General features: G+C 45.6%; 1 protein-coding gene across 11 annotated transcripts in view; it reads left to right on the plus strand.

Moving 5' to 3' along the window:
• CIT (citron rho-interacting serine/threonine kinase) overlaps window positions 1–12699 on the plus strand; it is a 156460-nt gene that overhangs the window by 51787 nt on the left and 91974 nt on the right. For 10 of the 11 annotated variants that reach the window (XM_079151227.1, XM_079151230.1, XM_079151232.1 and 7 more), the window contains exon 10: window positions 9800–9983. In XM_079151227.1, the coding sequence (XP_079007353.1) occupies window positions 9800–9983 (184 nt within the window). Of the gene's footprint in view, window positions 1–8726; window positions 9046–9799; window positions 9984–12699 lie in introns of those variants that run through there. The other variant, XM_079151229.1, reaches the window with a different exon arrangement.

Genomic DNA, 12699 nt, shown 5'->3' on the forward strand with positions numbered 1-12699 from the left:
AGGCTTAAGGTGACCAACGTGTCCATCACTCCTTTCCTCCTGCCCCTGGGAATCCTCCCTTCATTCCTCCTCATCCCGTCCCTTGTCCCCAGGGCATTGACTGGTCTGCTCTCTATCAGTGCAGTTTAGTTTGTGTTTTCTAAAGTTTATGTCCATTGAACCAACAATAGGTAATCAGCATTGTTCTGAGAGTCCCCATCTTGCAGATGTATCATGAGTTGGTTTTTTTTTTTAATTGCTGAGTAGGAGTCCATTGTATGGATCTATCACAACTTATTAATCAAGTCGCCTGCTGATAGATGTTTGGGTTGTTTCCAGTTTTTTGGTTACTTAAATAAGATTGCTTTTATCACTTGCCTACAGGCTACAGGCACATGCATCCATTTCTCTGGGGTGGGTATCTAGGAGTGGAATGGCTAATCACACACAGGCATATGTTTGACCTGTTAAGGGGCTGCCGTGCTTTTCCATTATGGCTGTACTGTTTGCATCCCACCAACAGTGTATGAGAGATCTTCCTCTATATCCTCGCTAACACTCCAACACTGGATTTAGAATCACTCATATTTTGGTGTTTATTCTGCCCTGGAGATAGTTTGAATTTTTTCAAAATTGAAAAGTTCTTGAACAGGCATGTGGAAATTCATGACATTAATTTGACAAGAAACCAAGGTCATTTTCTTTTAGAATTCTCCCATATTCTGAATTTGTCTCCCTATCTCCTCGGTTGGGGTGGGGGGTGGTTTGGTACTTGTTCTTCCAGCCCCTGTAAACTGGAAATGTAGCTCCAGAGTTTAAAATAGATTCTGATTTGACTTTTTCCTCACAAGAATGTCTAATAAGCATTCACTGGCCTAAAACGGAACAATTTGAGTATCAACAAGATTGCAGTGGCTTGAAACACTGAAGGTATAAACATTCATGAGTTCATAACGACACTGAAAGAGAAATCTCATTGGTCACTCCTGGAGGTTGCTAGGGCCCCAAATCATTATTTGGAATGTTCTAAATATAGGGAAAGAACCAATCCTGCCTTCTTATTTGAATTGTATGCCAGGGCAACCAAATTGTTCTGTGCTAATAAATGTAGAAGGATGAAATGAGAAAACCACCATTTTGCAGTTTTTCATGAATTTTGACCCTAGGCAATGATCATCATGACTGCTGAAACTTTTAGGTGAGAGATTGAAGGGATCTGGCTGATATCGTTGGCGCCCATGGATAATTCTTAACATCACAAGATGCGAGACAGACACTGTGTGCTCCCTAATGTCATGTGAAGCCAAGGCCGATAACACATGCTGAGTGATGTTCCATGCCAAAAAAATTGCATATGAATGTCCAGAAGGCCCTGGATTTATCTGCCAATCTACAGGAAACATAGGGGACAGAGAAATGTGTTAAATGATGCCACAAGGAAACAGTCAGCCAAGTTCACAATGTGGGAAATTCTGTGAGGATGCTTGATCTAGTTTCTTAAACCAATAAATGGTATTTAAAAAAAAAAAATACAGAGGAGCAGTGTTTTGGGTTAAAAGAGACACATCAAACCAAACCAGTGTGTGGACCTTGGTTGGATCCTGATTCAAACAAACCAAGTATAAAGAGTTATTTTGGGGACAAGGGAGAAAATTGAGCACAGGCATGGTATTAGATAACGTCAGGGAAACATTCATTTTGTTGGGTGTGATGAGGACACCATGCTTAAGTTTTTAAAAGCATCCCTGTCAGAGCAGTGACTCTCAAGTGGGAGTGGATCCTGCCCCCATGCGGGACATTGGACAGTGTCTGGAGACATTTTTGATGGTCTTGGGGGTGCTATTGACATCTTGTAGCTAGAGGTCAGAAATGCCGCTAGAACTGCAATGCAACAGCTGCCCTGTCCCCAACAAAGGATTCTCATCCTCATTGTCAACAGTGCACAAGCGAGAAAGCCTGTGTTAGAGGAACCTACTGCAGTAATTACAGGTGAAAAGATGTGATATCTGGGGTTTGGTAGTGGCATTGGCGCACGCCTGTCATCCCAGTAGCTTGGGAGGCTGAGGCAGGAGGATCCCAAGTTCAAAGCCAGCCTCAGCAACTTAGCAAGGCCCTAAGCAACTCAGTGGGACCCTGTCTCTAAATTAAAAAAAAAAAAAAAAAAAAAGACTGGGGATGAGGCCCTGTGGTCCAGTGCCCCTGGGTTCAATCCCTGGTACAAACAAAACAAAACAAAACAAAACAAAAATCTGGGTTTTCTCTTAATAATCAACAAATATGCAAAGGAGGGATAAGGTGAGATGAAGTGGGAATAGGGCATTGCTGGGTGATGGGCATGTGGGGGTTCATTGCACTCCCTTTGTTGTGTATGAAAATTAACAAACACTTAAGAGCAAATTTTTAACATGTTGGAGAAAAAAAAAAAAAAAAAACTAAAGAGATGGGGAGGCAGCCAGGTGTGGTGGCGCACACCTGTAATCCCAGCTACTCTGGGGGCTGAGGCAGGAAGGAGGATTGCCAAGTTCTAGGCCAGCCTGGGCAATTTAGTGAGAACCTGTGTGGGTGGGGAGAGGTCCGGAGAGCAGCAAAGAACGCATTGCATCTGCCGTGTTCTTGGGTATAGTTGATTCCCAGGGGAGGGTGTTGGAAGTGAAATTTGCTGGGGCTGCTGGCAACAGGTCCTGGGGAATGGAAGCCGATGAACTAGCTCCTTCACTTTTACCTGAATGTGTCCCTAGGGGCCTCCCTCTGACTGAGACACTGGCGGTGTTCAAACCCGGCTTTGAAGAGAAATGCAGCTGCCACTAGTTGCAACAGAAGTTCCCCTTTGATGTATGTCCAAGCCCACAGAGAGGCTTCTTCACACGTTGCTACTCAGCAACCTGATCAAGAGGGAGGGGAAAACAAAGCAAAGTGAAATTGATAAGAAGACTGGCTAAAGTGCAGTCTGGCAGTGAGAGGAGCCTCTCTGGGTGCTTCAGTCAATCTGGGAACATGCAAGTTGATAACCAAAAACTTGATGTTGAGCAGCCTTGAAGGAGGAACGTGACTTGAGTATTGCGAGTCGGGATGAAAACTCCATCGCCATCCAGAGATCGGCCACCAGAGAGGACATCTGCTTAACTGCTGGCAGCAGGCCCCCTGAGCATTCTGTAGTTTGATTGAAGCGAACTTTACTGATGCTATCCTTGTCCATTTACTTGGAAGACAGCATTGTAAAAATTGATCACCAGCCCAAAGCACCATTACCCTAACATCTTTTTATGACTCTTGGGGGAGTCAAAGAGATGGGATAATTTTTTTCTTTTTTTAAGGCTCTTGCAAACTGGATATGCTTTGTGTTCTTTGTGAATGTCTTATATGCAGTGGGTCGTATGGACGAATCATTTCTGATAGCTTCCCACTAGGAGGAGAGAGGACGCAGGGTGGACCTCAGTCTTTAGACAACGTTACTTCTTCTCCTGGGCGAAATGACTCATGTATATTTAGTAACCAACTGTATTTGCTGATCCCCTAGCTTACTCTTGGGGTTAGTTTCCAGGAAGCCTCAGATGTTGGATATCTTGCCCTTCTTTCACATTGAAACCTTTCTGAGTATTTTGTCATTCAGTATTCCTAAACTCTCAGCTCTTGTCAAATTGTCTCACTTATTGTGATAGCCTATCTCCTATCCATCACCCTCTGTTTCTGTTATCAACTCCTTAGGGTAGAATTCCTCGTATTGACTCTTGTAGGCTCATCTGCTACAGGTTCCTCGCCCTGACCTCTTCCTCTGGCAGCTGCAGTGACCATGTGCATCCAGCACTCGAACACTCACTCTGCTATTATGTCTGCCAGTCCAATCCAGAGCTCCACTTTCAAGGTCCTGCCCAGATTTCACTTTCTCTCACTCCCCAGTCTCACTACCCATGTCACTCTTGGGCTACTGCTATGGCCACTGTGGCTTTTCTAAGGCAGCCCTTTTTCCCACTTCAGCCCACGAAGATACCTTTTAACCAACTCTTGAGATTCCATCACCTCCGTGACACTTCGTTTGCAGGAACAAGAGCAAAAACTCACAGCTTCCCCATCAGCTCAGCTTGTCCCACTCTGTGTGCGTTCTGTTTTTCATAACTGCATCCTGATCCCTGACTGACCCGAGTATCTTCTTCCTCTTCACTTACTTGCCGCTCTTGTCCCAGTGTAGGTAAGATAGCTCATTTGAGGGTAATAGTCCTTTACATCTGAACATAGCGTCTAATCTGTCAACTAGGGGCCCGGGCATCCTGCTAGATGGAATGAAGCTGAAGGTGACTTTGGTTTCATGTGTTGAATGCCCACTGTGTTCCGGGTACACCCTGATTCATTGTCTCATCACATGATATTTACTTGTGTGCCTTTGTCCTTTGTGATACAGAACTGGTGTTGCTCATCATTTTTTGCCACTTGCAATTTGGCACCAGTGTTGATTATTTAAAAGCTTTAGACCTGTAATCCCAGCAGCTCAGGAGGCTGACGCAGGAGGATTGCAAGTTCAAAGCCAGCCTCGGCAACTTAGCAAGGCCTTAACCAACTCAGTGAGACCCTGTCTCAAAATAAAGTATAAAAAGGGCTGGGAATGTGGCTCAGTGGATAAGCACCCCTGGGTTCAATCCCTGGTACCAAAAAAAACAATAACAACAGCAACAATCTTAGAAGTTTTACTGGGGTCAGTTTTCTTCAAGTACATCAGTTCTTCATGACTAAATTAGATACTCTGTGACACATCAGTACTTGGGTTTCCTAAAATGGCATTTTGTATGGAGTAGCTTAATTGGTCTTCGAAATTATCCCACGTCTAAGGTTCTTGTTATCCACGGATTCCTTCAACAAAATAGTAAACACTGAATAAAGACAGGCAGGTATTGTTCTAGGTTAGTTGTGTAGTAGTGAACACAACTGCCTTCCTGTTGTGGAAATTGTGTTCCAGTGCAAAAAGAAGGCAATAAACAAGATCAGATTTTTTTTTTTTTTTTTTTTTTTTTTTTAAATGGGAGAGATTGAACTCAGGGCCTTACTCAGGCTAGGCTGTGCTGTACCACTGGGCTGCATCCCCAGTCCTTTTTATTTTGAGACCAGGTCCTGCTAAGTTGCCCAGGCTGCAGTCTTCCTGCCTCAGCCTCTGGAGCAGCTGGGATTATAGGTGGGCACCGCCGTGCCTGGCTAATTAGAAAATATTTCCCATTTTTAATATTCATGCTTGGCATGCTGAAAAACTAAAGATGGTAATGGGTAACCACAGCTCAGTGGAACATATTAGAAAGAAGCAGAGCCAAGTGGGTGAATCCGTTTGGTTCTTCCTTGTTTGTTTTTAAAAATATTTTTGAACATGTTAAATTTTTACCCAAAGCTTTTAATGAATGTCAGTATTAAAGAGAGAGAGAGAATTTATAGAAGAGAAATTAACCACAGTTCTTAAAATAGCTCTCTGTTTCTGAAAGCCTTGTTCTGCCATCTATCTTATTGCTGAAAAAAAGAAAAAAAAAAACCCCTTAAAATGTTACTTGTATAGCCTCTGCCACTAAGGAGACTATGTCCTGATGTCACCTCAAATAGGTTGACTTATTTAAAAACTATCCAGGGAAAGATTTTTTTCTCCTAGTGGCTTTTGCCAGTGAATGACAGAGCATGACTTCCTACTTGTCGTTGGTGAGGGCAGTGGGCATGTGGCCGTGAGGAGAGCTGATGATTTCATAGCACTGTATCAGGAACTATCAACATAGGTACTCATTAACATAGTTTTCAGACAGAACAATCTTGACTCTTCATCTAATTCAAACATCAAATACCTTTGTGGTCTGTGTTATGCTAGGTGCTCTCTTTGCAAGACCCATGTTCAAGCCATCTAATTATATAGTTGCTCATTAAATATTTATTGTGTACCCATTATGGGCCTGGTGCTCCGCTGTATGCTATGCTGGGTTGCCATGTGGGTACCTCCATCAAAATGAATCAGTATGATTTCAATGACCTATTAATACCCCCCAGCCCCTGCTGTTTTTCTAATGCTGTCAGTTACCCAGGGACTCCAGAATGCCAGGCAAGCACTTTACCACTGAACTACATCCCCAGCCCAGTGACATTTTTAAAAGGAAAAAAAAAAAAAAGGCAGGGGCGGGTTTATGAGGCTCAAAAAGAAACATTTTCGATTCGGCACAAGAAACAGGAGAACTGTTTCCTAAGATAGATGTGATCTCTACTTTGGTATGTTTTAGGCTTGACCGAGCTTTATGTCATTGTTTTGAGGTGTGGCATCCAGACTGCATTACCCTCTCTTGATGTCCCCTGTTACATACCCTGTGCTCAGCGGTATGGTTCTTTGTCTCCCAAGCTCTCAGGTTTTCCATCTCTGTCACTGGGTGTTGCCTTCTCACAAGTGCTTCTCATTCACAGGTGCCTACGGATCACCTGGAGATCTTGTTAGGAATGCAGGTTCTCATTCAGTGGATATGGGGTGGGGCCTGAGACTGCATTTCCAGCCAGCTCCTGGGTGGTGCTGATGCTGCCAGTCTATGGACCACACTTTGAGTATCGTGGTTCTGTGTGATTTCCTCAGATCTAATCACTGGTTCACTAAGTTTCTCTTCAGCTGCGTCTAACATGCTATTTAACATATCTAGTGAGTCTTAAACTTAAAATTCAACAACAGTCCTTTTCATTTCCAGAAGTTCTGTTTGGTTCCAAATGTGCTTGGATCTTTTTCAAAGTGTCTTATTCTTGTATTCAAATTTCTACTCATTTTCGTTGGTAATAAATTAAAATTTATTTTATGGTCCATTTCAGACTTTTCTTTTAGCTGCAGCTTTTGGAGGACTAATTCTCCACTTTCTTGTATCTGCTTCTGTTCTTTCATGGCAGAATGAGTGAGTGAGAAAGAGAGAGAGAGAGAGAGAGAGAGAGAGAGAGAGTGTGTGTGTGTGTGTGTGTGTGTGTGCGCGCGTGCGTGCAGAGAGAGACAAACACCAACCTCCTGTGTGCCCTGGGCCATGAAAGTGTCCCTGTAAGTCATTTTCCACTGTGTCTGCCAGTGTTTTTAGAAACAGTGTTCATGATAATTTCCTGAACTGTGATTCTCACACTGTGCAGGATACTACTGTAAATGTACACACCTTACCTGAGATGGTTTCTCGCTAGCTGCCTTATTTCTTTCCCACTAAAGGATCCTGCTGAGCATCTTCAGCACTTTTTGGAGAGTAGATTATTGTCAGTTCCTCCACTTCTCTCTGACTAAGGCTGTGGTTTTGCCCCCACATAAATGTGGTCTTGTGAAGTCCTTCTTTTCAAAGTTCCTCTTGCACTTACCTGGCTACCTGTCTAGAGGTTGTTTCCTAACTTTTAATCTGTGAACATCTTACCTGTCACCAGCTCACGGATTTCACAATGACTTCTCTTTTCTTTTAACTTGAAAATGATCCAGCCCTCTTTCCAATCTTGACCACATTAAGTTACCTTTGAGCATGACAGAGTTTTATGGATGAATCTCATTTTATAGTATAGAAATTCAAAAGTCATGATTATTTCTCCGAGTGTGGCTCCTACCCCTCTATTAATCAGACTCCACACTCAGAAATGGAATTCTATTTTAGTCTCCTAAGGATGAATTAGTATATAGTGGAAAGTGAATTAAACTTCTGCTAGGAATTAAATGATACGATAGGATTAACAAAAACATTCACCTTGATGTGTCTGTACCTTGCACAGGAGAGAATATTCAGTAGAGATTTTACTGTACCTCACTAACCTCTAATAACTGCAAGACCTGCCATAAACATGCATCTCATGTGAGCAATAATAATGGCAAACAATCTTTATGGTGTTAGCTGTATGCTAAGAGCTGTGCCAAGCACTTTATATGGACTCTTTTATTTAAACCTCATGACATCCCTTTGAAGTAGTTATTCCCATGTTGTAGCTAAGGCACAGAGAAATTAAGTGACTTTCCCAGGGTCACACAGCCTGTAAATAGTAGAACTGGGATTTTAACTTGCTAAGATTCTAGACGTGTCGTTAATCACTGTGCTCCTAATTAGTATCAACTGCAAATCTCTCTCCATAAATTTCCTCTCTTTATCTCATTTCCTTATTTTGGGATGGAAAACTTATCTCTTTGATCATTATGAATTGTAATTTACACTAAAAAAACCTTTTTCCTTTCAAAAAAGGTATTGGGTAATTGAACTCGAATTGGATTTGCACTTGTATTGATGGAAGTACACATGGGATATGGGCTGAGGCATTCAATCTAAATTTTCTTTCCATCAGCTAATTTTTAAAGTATTAAGCATGCGATTCTGACACGGGGAAGATTTAGATTCTCTTGAGGCAGCTTGGAGGTGTTAAATAATTTTCTGGTAGTGCACATTGTACGTTTTCCATCTTCCTCCCTCTCCCACCTCGTCTCAGTGCACCTGAAGCTCTGAGAATGTTCTTTTGCACTTTCCCGGAGCAGCCAGATCTCTGCTGTCTCCTCGCTCCTGCACATCCCTTCGTCACCCCGTTCCTGCTAGTGCTGCTTCCGATGTTGTCACTGGGGTGCTTGGGAGACAGCCAGAATCTTCTGAGTCTGCAGGTGGAAAACAGACTGCTGCTCACCTCTGGTGTACAGCCTTGTCCAGAAAAGAAGGAGTTAAGCAGGGAGTCTGGGCCATGAAAGGCTGTGACAGCTGTCCTAGGGGGAGCTCTAGCGGGCCCTGGCGGGCAGTGACTCATGCTGCTCTGTCACTCAGATCGGCATTGGCCCCTGCCACGCAGGCGGCCAGGTGGGGTTACAGCCAGAGCACGCGCCTCAGAGTGGGGAGCACGCAGCCTGCACTGCGGGGGATGTGATGCCGGCTGGCCATCTGCCCCCCGGCCGGCCCACCACGGACGCCCCAGCCGGCAGCCATGGCAACGCTTCTGGCTGGAGGTACCCCTGGGAGCCCCCCGTGATGGGCAGCCTCCTGGTGACTGATGGACAGGTGTCTGCCTCCCTGACCGAGAGAGCTTAGTAGGTCGGCAGGAAGCAGAGAGGATGTGATGCACCCTAGCCAGCAGTCATGCCGTAAAGAGGTAGGACCTGTGCCCAGCTGTCCATCTGTGCATCCCACCCTCTGCGCGGGGTGCTGTAAATCACCAGGAGGAACTTTACTTGGCTGGTGTTTCATTATGCTGATTAAACTGCAGTGGATTCGACGGGCATGATTGCTCTGGGGAGGAGGGATGATGAACTAAAAAAAAGTGGTTAATAAGCTCTCCGAGTAGACTCCTCCGGAGATGAATGAACTCACTGCAGTGGTATCTTCACATGAGTTCCAGAACCTCCCAAGCCCCCTTTCCTGTTCCTTCCTCCTATTCCGGTTAATCCACGAAAGGTGGACGTTCCATCTGATTTCACTGATTAGTGCTCAATGGTAGTAATTCAGACCTGTCTGGAAGAGAGACTAAATAGGTGTAGGTCATCTGGTGTCCTGGCACGAGCCAGCGGATGCCTCGCAGCAGCCTTCTGGAAATGTCAGGAAGGAGCTCCCATGAGTTGTCCAGCGCTTGCGTTGCACCGAGTGACCTGTTTGAGTTCCTTCTTCACTTTGCCCCCGCCGGGGAGGCAGCCTGTCTGCGGGTCGGTGGCCATGTTGGCAGGGAAGGGGTTAATCTCTTGTTGCTGTAGGAGCCGAGGCTGGGTCTGCTGCGCGAGAAGCTAGATTGAAAGCAGGCGCTGCAGTGCTGTCGCCAACGCCGAAGGAGTAAGACACTCTTCTCCGCAACAGTGTGGAATCCATCTGAATTTTTTTTTCTCTCCCACCTCTTCTTGTTTTTCTTTAACCAGCGCCTCCCCCCTTCGTCCCCACCCTCAAGTCTGATGATGACACCTCCAATTTTGATGAACCAGAGAAGAATTCGTGGGTTTCATCCTCTCCATGCCAGCTGAGCCCCTCAGGTTTCTCGGGCGAAGAACTGCCGTTCGTGGGGTTTTCGTACAGCAAGGCACTGGGGATTCTTGGTAGATCTGAGTAAGTGAACATTTGACTTTCTGGGGACCTGCATTGATGCACGGCAAACAGAGCCAAAGGTGGCGGTGGTGGTGGCGGTGGGAGGGTGGGGGAGTGCGGCGGAGGGAGGCTGCTGATCTGTCTGCATTTGGAGAGCAGGCTACCTGTTTGGGTATTGGGGGGCTAGACGGTTAATATCCTCGCTTTGCAGCATGTGAGGTGCCTGCTCCTGTCTGTGGCATCGTAATCATCAATTTGTTACTTTGGGCTAGTTTTCCAGTCTTTGGTCGTCTTTAGTGGGGAGGAGAGAGTAGATTTCTAGCAGTGCAGATCCTTGGTCAAAGGGAGATTGTGCAGGAGTTAAGATGAGCTGCCCATCTCTGTATCCGTCGTCTCTGTGTCTGCCTGCCTCGAGTGGGTGGATGGTTGCTATCTCGCTGTATTGACAGAATCCTAAAAACTGTGGCTCATGAGCTAAAGGTTTCCTGATGGGTTTAACTGAGCTGCAAGTGGCTGAACCAGAGCTCTAAGGGAGAGACGATGCTCGGCTCCTCTCCAAGTATGCTGCAAGATCAGGGATCTGGCAGCTGAGCCTCTGAGCCAGGAGAACACTGGCGGCCAGAGAAAGCCCCGTCAGTGGGAGCCACCAGGAGAGAGTGTGATGTAGCCGAGTCAGTGATTCACAGAAACTGGGCTTCGTGGGGGTGGGGGGCAAACCAACCAGGAAACTAGAAAATGGAAATGTAAATTTCACTGCAAACATATTGACCTCGCAGGTCTTTTCCCTTTCTTAGAAAAAGCTATTGAAAAATGCATTTGCACTGTTTTGATTGGAGGGTCCTGGCTTCCAGTCTCCTAGAATTTCTGTAAAATGCAGTAGTCTCTGGATGTGGGAGCTTGATGCCATTCTGTCTTCAGAGAAGCAAGTTCCCCAGGAAGGTCTTAGACTGACTGTGTTATTCCCCAGACACCCTGACTCCCTCACTTCGAGGCTCTTGGGGGTGATGTTGGGTAATTAGTAGCTGCCCACTTAGGAGAGAAGCAGAATTTGATTTTCTCCTTGGCAGCATTCATTCCCTGTTTGTTGAGTTGTAGTTTAGATATCGATTTGAAGGGATGTCATATTGGTACCTGGATGGTGTCTCCCATGGGTGCTGTTTTGACTGTAATGTTCCTGAAAATATTTTGGACTATTATGGGGAGTTGGGCATTTGCTATGAGATAGGGTTGTGGGCTGTGATTGAATTCGGGAGAGGTTTTTATGTGGAAAATATTGAGGTGGGCTTTCTTTATTCCCTTGCCTGAGATCTCGTTGAATATTCAGATGGAATTCGGGTGCGTTGGATGTGTCTTTCTGGGTTCTTTGCTCCGCCACCCAAAGCTCTCTAGATGGTGGGAGGAGAGGCAGCAACCTGACTAGCTGTTGAATGTGCCCTGGAATGGACTGCGAGGGCCCAGCAGGGCTGGGAGGCTTTGCTTTGGTGTTGGAGCAGCGGGCAGGAGTGGAGGCCCAGCGCTGAAGGATGTGTGCCCTGTGGGCAGTGCAGCCTTGACACTCACGGCACACTGAAGGTCACAGAGCGGGCTAGGAGGAGGCGTGTGGGGAGTTGTAGTTCTGGGTGGCGGTGGGCTGGTCATGTCCAGGCAAGAGCTGGCTTAGGGTGTTGATCATGACCTGAACAATCAGGGAGCACTCGGGGGAGTTAGATTTCAGGGGCACAGGGAGAGTGGTAGGGAGGATCGCAGGCTCCACAATCAATCTGAAGCATGTGTGATTAATTGCTTATTTTTCAGGAAGACTCTAATTGCGTCTTCCTGCTGCTCACAGAAAGCTCAGTTGAGGGAGCTCCCTGGCAGGGCATCTCGGTGTTAAGGCCCAGGTACTGGATAAATATTTCTAGATTTAATTTACCCAGGGTCCTTTCTCCCAGAATGTGTCTATGTTGCTTACTGTGTTTGAAGATTTGCTATTTCACCTTTGGTAGTTCAAAATCTCTCTCCAAAGCAGCAAATAAGCTTCTGTTCATGCCCCGACAGAATGTTTAATATGATTCTCATTTAAAAAAAAATAAATAAATAAAACAGTCCATACAAACAAAACTGTATTTTTCCTCTGGAAGGTGGAATTGGTATATTCTCATCTTTGAGAAACTCACCTGTCCTTTCCATGCCGATTTGGGGTTGGAGTGAGAAGGATTCTCTCCCGTCTCTTCCTGTTCGGTGATGTTGGTGCAGGACGTGGCTATTCCGCCAAGGGCAGCTCTGTGGGTGAGACCTATAGCATCGTTTCCTGAACGCTTTCCACCTGTTGGATGGAGGTGACCCTCAACGTGTCGGATTATGATCGATTAGAAATCCAGTAGAGATGCAGTGAGATTGCTGAGTAGCTCCTGCAGTTCTGTCGACGTACGGTTACAGAATTAATTTGCAGGGGAGGCATTTCCCTGAGGTGTCACCTTTGCTACCAGCGACCTCCAAAGTCTTCCTGAGTTTCCTTTTCTCCCCGTCCCTGTTTTTGGCATCACAGGTTTTATTTGCACATGCTGATTACCTGTGCTGTTACTCACTCTTCACACCACGGAGGCAACCGCAGATGCCACTCTACTGTGCCAGGAAAATCGACCCCAGATTTGTTGCCAGTGAATTGAATGAAATGTTCGGAGGTGGAGCTGAATGAGTGAGGAATTTTCAGAGACTCTGGCCATGAGAATGATTTGTTGTGTTTGCTTCTCACTTT

The sequence above is a fragment of the Sciurus vulgaris genome (genome assembly GCF_902686455.1).
Source record: "Sciurus vulgaris genome assembly, chromosome: 8".
Classification (NCBI taxonomy): domain Eukaryota; kingdom Metazoa; phylum Chordata; class Mammalia; order Rodentia; family Sciuridae; genus Sciurus; species Sciurus vulgaris.